The sequence below is a fragment of the Photinus pyralis genome, unplaced genomic scaffold (assembly GCF_008802855.1).
Source record: "Photinus pyralis isolate 1611_PpyrPB1 unplaced genomic scaffold, Ppyr1.3 Ppyr1.4_LG1, whole genome shotgun sequence".
NCBI lineage: Eukaryota > Metazoa > Arthropoda > Insecta > Coleoptera > Lampyridae > Photinus > Photinus pyralis.
In genome coordinates this window covers 51366384-51374566 of record NW_022170249.1, presented here as the reverse complement: position 1 = coordinate 51374566, position 8183 = coordinate 51366384, and the positions used below count along the sequence as shown (strand labels likewise).

The window sequence follows — 8183 nt, the reverse complement described above, 5'->3', positions numbered from 1 at the left end:
ATGTTTTTTAGGCTTCTAGCGATTTTGATTTTACCTTCTCCACAGTGGTAAACGCTTTCCTCTCGTGTCCTTTTTGAGTCTGGGGAAAAAAATCACAGGGCTAGATCCGGTGAGTAGGGAGGATGGACAATCGGTGCCATGCCGTTTTTGGTCAAAAACTGCCTTACGAGAGGGCGGTGTGGGCCGGCACGTTGTCATGATGAAAGAACCAGTCGCGTGTGTCCCAAAGATCTGCCCTTTTCTTCCGGATACTCTCCTTCAATCTTCTCAAAACTTCCAAGTAGAACTTCTGGTTAACAGTTTGGCTGGGGGGAACGAACTCCGCGTGCACAACACCTCTGCAATCGAAGAAACAAATCAGCATTGTCTTGATGTTTGATTTCACTTGGCGAGCTTTTTTGGGACGTAGAGAGCCAGCTGTCTTCCACTGCGAGTCAGTGGAAGACAGCTGGCTCTCCTGCTATTTTGTTTCGGGATCGTGTCCGTAGCACCACGATTCGTCACCAGTAATCACCTTGGAAAAAAATTCGGAGTCTTCCTTGAGCTGATTTTGAAGCTCCAAACATGCTTGAAGTCGACGCTCCCTTTGCTCGTCTGTGAGGACGCGAGGGATAAATTTGTCTGCAACGCTTCTCATGTGCAAATTTTCGGATAAAATCCTCTGAATTGATTCCAGACATCTCACAAAGTTGATCAATGGTTCGGCGACGATCTTCACGGACAAGAGCATTGATTTCGTCGACGTCTCGTCATTTCTTGACGTTGTGGTGAGGCTACCTGAAGGAGGTTGGTCTTCAATTGCCATTTCCCCATTTTTAAAACGTGATAACCACTCGTAGACTCTGGTTTTACTTAGGGCAGCATCCCCATAAGCAGTCTTAAGCATTACAATAGCTTCCGTGGCCGATTTCCGCAACAGGAAGACAATCTGCCATCACGTTTTCGACGAAATAGAAAGTTATTTTACTGAAAAAATTCTTACGGGCGAACCGATGCACTCACAGCCACGCAAACTACGCGCACTGACTCAGGAGGCGTGACGCTAACGGACACCTTATCGAACAATATTGGTTCCCCCACTCTTCCTCCCCCTGCAGCCCAATTCCCGTTAGTTTTGGGTCCCTCCTTGTATACCGGAGTGGATAATTTCCTAAAAAGTTAAATCACAGTAATGCGCAGTTAAAAGGGTTCACGAACTACTTACTATTAAAGGACCAACTCTCCAGCTCGCGTTTGTTTATCGTTTGCGGGTGTTATCGCTAGCGTTGTTTTCTTAATTTGACATAGGAGCCGTGGTGACGATTTAAATAAAAATCAAGTTACTGGAGTTCATTTATTCGAGGAGACTGCAGCGGAGGGTTGCAGATTTCAAAGCACCAGAACGTGGGCAGATGGTATCGACAATTTCTGAGTCGTAGAAAAAAATTCCAAGATTCGACATCGACCGAATCATCAAGTTCAACAACTCACCCAATGGCATGGCTGTTTGCAGTAGTTGCTTTTATTATTCTTCCTTTGCAAGTGCCTCTTATGATGCACTTCCTTGTTCTTGCATACTAGTTACTAGTTCCTCTCGTGCGAACATAGCTGAGGGGTCGGATCATCACAGTTTCTGTTCTCCTCTCCCTTTAACAACATCCAGCTGGACTTGAAATTATTATGCCTTTCTGGTAAAATGTTTAATGTCTTGCAAACGATTAATAATTCAGGTAACTCATTCTCTTGCTTTGCCTTTAGCCATTACTAGGTACTACGCCTCGCCCTTCGGCTCCCACATAGCATCCACGCAAACCCCGCAACGAGAAATCGAGCTTAGTATTCTAGAAGCTTGGTGCATAGAAAGGAATGCTCTTGTCTTTTGCAGGGTACCCGTATGGAATAAAACTAGGGGGCAATGCTATGTGGCAGGCTATGTGCGGTGCTAGGTGAGGTGCCCCGTTATGGACATATTAGATGTCAACAACCAATTTCCCATTTATTTCAAAATAAGGTAGATATCATTCGATAATTTATTTAGAAAATTGCAAAAGGAGGGTGAGGAATGTGCCACTGTTATATAAGAAACTTATCCGTAACTATGACTATAACACTCACAAAAATCCGTTGATTTTATGTAAAATATACGTCATTATAATGTGTACAGATAATTTTCCATTACATATTTATAAATGCTACATAAGAATATCTATTATCAACAAACTTGACTATTGTCGTCGAAGTCTTGTTAACGTAAACTTTCGGTCCATATTGTGGGAAAGTGTTATTCATTTCCGGTTTCCGAAAATATCGAATGACATGATAATAACCAAGATAACTTAAGGTGTAAATTTCATCCCTATCGGTAGCGGACCCATTAACATAAAATTAAAGTTGCGTGTTGATGTGGGCGTAATAACAAGGAGTTCAAGTCACCTGGATCGGAATAGTATATCGCATTTCAACCGGAAAAGTTATTTCCGTTTTCGTCTGGAGCGGTACTTGTAACGGAAAGGAGCTAGTCGACAACGACTCTTAAATCCTCACAAATTAGCATATTTAGTAAAGTGAAAACCGGCTTATACTTGCAAAGTTTCCCTTTGAAGTCCTCTAATTATATACAATATCAAACGAATTTTGTTTAATTGCGGAGACGGAGCAGTGCGGATTTGAAAAATTATTTTATTGGATTTGAATAAGCCGGAGAAGCTTTGTTTTTGTCGAATCAGAGAATTTTTGCAATAGTTCTACTTTTATTGTTCGACAGAATCCAGATAAGCTCCCTTAATTGGCAGGTTGTCCTTATCTTGCGTACTTAGGGCAAGGCCGTTCCCAATTTGATGGACTAAACTTTGACAATTCCGGAGAATGGCTACGTTTGTTGTTCAATCAATACAAATGGAAGAGTTAAAGTATTACTTTAAACAGATTCCTTGGAAATATAAGTTTTCGATAACCCTTCGAGTTTAAACTGGAAAAGTCTACTACCTACGTTATTTCTTTGAACATTACATTACTTCTAGTAAAGTTGGAAAATTCCTAATTGGTTATAACATTTACTTCGATTTAAAATTCGGCCACTCTTCATTGTCGGTTAAATGTACATATTCTTGCAATTGCTCTAATTTCCATTCTAACGGTAAGTTAGTAACCACTTTGCTGTCTCTACACGATCTACCATTCACTTTCATGTGTTCATCGAATAATTTTTTTCATTGATCTACTGTACTCGTACTTAGATTAAGCTCTACAAATCTGGTCTATTGACTATTTCACAAGCCATCAGAATAATTCATTGCATTAAGAGTTATCAGTTTGTATTACTTGTGCTCGGGTTCATTAATAGATGGCTTTACAGTGTTGCACAACATTCAAAAAAGAATGTGCGAGCCATAACCTCTCTCTTTATATCCCGATGTCTGATGATATTATATATCTTTAAGGAGCAGTCGGCCATTTTTAGTAGCGCTACATATGTCAAAGTAGGGAACGTGACATAAGTCCCTAACTGTTACCGATGATACGCTACGAGGTAGCGTAGCGGTAACTGTTGTGTCTTATGAACGAGCCCACTGTTTGTTGGAAAATGTGTTTGTGTAGGTATGTTTAAAGGATGAATTGATTTTATTATTGAAGTGTGATGAATTTTTTGTTTTTGTAAAATGTCAGATTAGAAATTTTGTGATTTTTGACAGAAAAGAAAATAAAACGATTTGAACATAATCCGTGACAGAACTACTTAATAATAGTACATTATATATCAAGGTAGAGAAGTACAGTATTATTGCCTGAGCACCAAGATTACATCTCGAGGCGCTTGCGCCGAGGGGTGTAAGGTGAGAAGGCAATAATAGACTTCTCTACTGTGGTATATATATATACTATTTTTTTCACTACTAGCACCTGAAATCCTGTAAATTAACATATAATATTGATAAGAAAATGAACGGTTGGACAGAATTTCTTGTTTATTAATTTAACATGTCAATCAAGTACGTAGAAGTACAAGTCAAACAGGCCGTATTTGGTTCTGTCATTGAGATATTTTCAAAGAGTAATTTCGTTCGAATTTTTTCAAAATGTGATAATTTTAGGTATGTAATTTCTCTGGAAATGGCGGATGGTGACAATTATTCATTTTAGAGAACTCCAAACGTTTATTGAGCGAAATTTCGGGTTGTGTTTTCTAAAAGTGACAGCGTGACAGTTCTCATTATTGACTACTAGTTAATAATGTCCACATTATTAACCACTTTGAACAAATGCCGAGAAAGCCTACTTTACAAGTGGAAAAAAGGTTAATAATCGTGTCATCAGACGCTAGTAGTGAAAAAAAGAATTCATTACCTATTATTTTAAGTCCGAAACCACATAATTGGCGACCGTGTATATAGACCTTGCAATCTCAAGAAAACGAAGGAAAGATGAACCAAGCATCCCTTAGCAGGAAGCGCGCTCCAATGCGAGCAATGATTACAAAGACTATTAAGGAAATTGAATTGGCGCTAGATATCAGAGATCAGTTTGACACAAAGATTCATTCGTTGAAAATGAAGGGTGAAGAATTAGCGAAAATGGATGAAGAAATGATGAATCTTATGGTCGAGTCCAACGATTCGGAAGAAGTTCTAATAACCGAAGCCGAAGGCGCGCAACACTATCAAGAATAAATATACCGCTGCACTTTATTGAATACGCGTTGTGAAATCACATCCGCTGGTGTTACTGTATCGAATGTACCTGAAGTAGGTAGAATTAAGTTACTTAAGCTAGATTTACGAGTTTTTGATGGAGAATTAGAGGAGCGGCTCGGCTGGTGGGCTCACTTTGAAAAGATCGACACAGCTTCTTTGGACGACGCAGAGAAATTTCAGTATCTGGTGCAGGCACTGGAAGGATCTGCGAAACAATTAGTTTTAGGATTCCCGCCAACTTCTGAAAATTATCCTAAGGCTTTGAATTCCCTAAAACAACATTACGGAAACCAGGATTTATTAGGCGAACTGTACACGAAAGATTTGTTGCAGCTTTGCATACGACAGTCGAAATCTAGACAGGATATTCTTCAAATTCATGATAAGGTTGAGACAGCATTACGTTCTCTAGAAAGTTTGCAAATTAACATGAAAAATTGTGCTCCTATAATTACCCCATTAGTTGATTCCTGAAAAAAGGAATTGATACAGAACAGAGGGTGAAATTAGCTTCTCGATGTTTTGACCCTTTTCCGACACGAACGCGCATAGCTCAAGTACTACATACCAAAGAAAGAACCTTTGAAAATATTTGTATTTTTTGTGAAATACCCGGACATAAAGGAAAAAACTGCAGGAAGGCGCTTAGGATGAAAATAGACGATAAGAAGGCTATTTTATTGAAGAAGGAAGCATGCTTTATATGTACCGTAAAAGGACATACCCTCAAAGATTGTAAAATGAATGAAAACTGCCCTGTTTGTCAGAAGAGATTCTACTCCTGTAAACCGTTTCTATTCGACTGGAAGAGGAGTTCCACAAGAAGAGAATAAGAGTGAAGTGCAACCGAATCCTGAAAAATTCGAAAATAAGGAAAAGGAAACATCTTCAAACTCTGTAGTTATGTCAGTTGCTACGATTTTGCCAACAATTTTAGTCCCAATTAGAGGAAGATGGGGACAAGTCCGTAAAAGTACAAGCCCTTGTAGATTCGAGATCTCAGAGAGCATATATAATTAGTAGAGTCGCGACAAAATTGCAATTGCCCATTATTGGAACTGAAAAAGTAGCATTGGTCTCTTTAGTGGAGTAACATCAAAAGAACAAGAACATAATTGCTATAGAATTACAGCACAATCAAGAGACACTATTTTAGAAATGGAAGTATTAGGAACAGATCTGATAACCAACTATACCACGCAGGTTAATGTTAAACTTGAAGAAAAGGATACAGAAATGAGAGCTGGTAGCGGTCCAATAGAAATGTTGATAATAGCTGACTATTTCGGTTCTCTAGTAACCGGAAACCGACGAGTTTTAGATAAAAATCTCACGGCATTTGAAACTTTATTCGGCTGGATCGTGTTAGGAACACCCTTTGCGCTCAGGACCCTCTCAACCTGTGTTGCCATAAATCACGTAGAAGAAATACACGACCTCGAAACTAATTTCTGGGAATTGGAACTTTTTGGTATCAAAGATGATGCAATACAATGTGACAACAAAGAAGCCATCATGAGAAATTTTCACGAGAATTTGAGGTACGAAAATAAACGCTAGACTGTTTCGTTAGCTTGGAAAAATGAAGTTCGTCCTCCGCCCAATCGAGCTCTAGCTGAAAGGAGACTAAGAAGTGTATCCAGTAGGATGACTTCTGAATTATATACCGAATACGATGCAGTTTTGAAAGATTGGAAACTGGGTGGAATTTTAGAGGAAGCTGAAGATAACGGTAAAGGACACTATCTTCCGCCCCGAGCTGTCGTACGAGAACAAAGTAACGCAACCCGAGCGAGACCTGTTTTCGATGCATCCGCGAAAAGCGGGTTTTTACCTTCGTTGAATGATACCCTCTCTGAATGCATAAATTTTATTGAATTATTGCCAATAATTCTCTTAAGATTTAGAGAAAATTTAATCGGTTGTTGTGCCGATATTGAAAAGGCTTTTCTTAGAATTAACGTGGAGGAAAAAGATCGCGATTTTTTGAAAATAATTTGGTGGACCGAGGAAGGAGAGATCATTTCATCAAGGCATACCAGAGTATCATTTCGGCTTAAAACCAAGTCCATTTTTGTTATGTGCAGTAATCAAGACTCATTTGAATAAATTCAAAATGTACATGCTTGCACTGAAAAATTGAATTAGAAAGACCATTTCTTAATACGTTACTCTTCGTTTCAAAAGGCAGTTCGAGTTCTAGCTTGGATACGTAGATTTTTTAGAAAATTTCGAATAGGTGAGCATCTCAGTCAGATCTCACTGTAGAAGAAATAGGAATGGCAGAGGAACACATATTTAAGCTTATACAAATGGATTTAAGAACCGAGGGCAATAACTTAGAAACATTAGGGATTCGTAGTTCTATTGATGAACTAAATGAAAATGCAGAAGTAAAAACTACCGTTCCACCTACTCATATGGCGAACTTGAACGATGGCAGTCAAAAAGATTGTGCACCGGAGCATACAGCTGTTACAGATAGAAGAGAAGGGATTATACGTAGACCAAGTCGTTACCTTTGATCAAGAAAATAAAATTTCTTGGGTGGGAGTATGTTGGAAAATATGTTTAAAGGATGAATTGATTTTATTATTGAAGTGTGATGAGTTTTTTGTTTTTGTAAAACGTCAGTTTAGAAATTTTGTGATTTTTGACAGAAAAGAAAATAAAACGATTTGAACATAATCCGTGACAGAACTCATTAATAAAAGAATTCATTACCTATTATTTTAGATAAGAAACCACACTGTTTACCAAGAAAAATTGAAGGCAAAGCTTACGGCAGCTAGAAAGGTTTCTGGAAAGAATCTGAGAAAATAAATGACGTTAACCAACTCGAACTCGAAGAGAGAAGGATAATAGAAATAACTTTGCTACGCAAAGCAATAAAAGAGGATAACAATATTCAAAAAGAAAGGAATCAAATTTTAAAATTAATGTTAGAAAGAAGATAATCCAAAAATTAATAATATCATGCATTGTTTGTACTAATGTCGTAATAGTTATTTATGCATCAAGGGCATTAAGGCGATATTTATGCCGAGGGCGACAGAGCCCGAGGGCCTCTGGCCCGAGGGATTGTAAGTCGCCCGAGGGTTAAATATTGAGTAATGCCTGAGGTGCATACAACATTTTATTTTTCATCGTTCCAAAGAATGCATTTCCAATATACAAATGTCATGATTATTGTTTGCTCAACATTAAAGTGCTTCATAAGAATCAAGTTGCATCTTTTTTATGACAATCCATTATGCCCTCTCATTATGCCCTTGGGCGTAATAGACTGCTTCATATATCACATATGACAGATATAATTGACATATAATAGGCAAATGAAAAATAAAATATTTACAATAAAATTGCGTGTTTCTACGCCATTTTGATGGTCGGCGACAACATCGTTATCATTCGCTTCTCGGTGATTATTTTCTCCTTCTATAATTGCCTCATTTTTGTGCAATTCCTGCCCCCAACATAAGGGTAAAGTTGTGCAAAACACAGGCAGAAGTA

At 38.3% G+C, this 8183-nt stretch overlaps 1 protein-coding gene across 1 annotated transcript; it reads right to left on the bottom strand.

Moving 5' to 3' along the window:
- Positions 1 to 460: 460 nt before the first annotated feature.
- On the bottom strand, positions 461 to 886 carry LOC116162393 (protein GVQW3-like). The gene has a single exon (XM_031476013.1). It carries the CDS (start codon positions 884 to 886, stop codon positions 461 to 463), a length of 426 nt encoding a protein of 141 aa, XP_031331873.1.
- Between the last annotated feature and the right edge of the window lie 7297 nt (positions 887 to 8183).

Bases quoted from the DNA above. Each gene is read 5' to 3' on its own strand.
- LOC116162393 (XM_031476013.1), bottom strand. From the start codon at position 886: ATGCTTAAGACTGCTTATGGGGATGCTGCCCTAAGTAAAACCAGAGTC.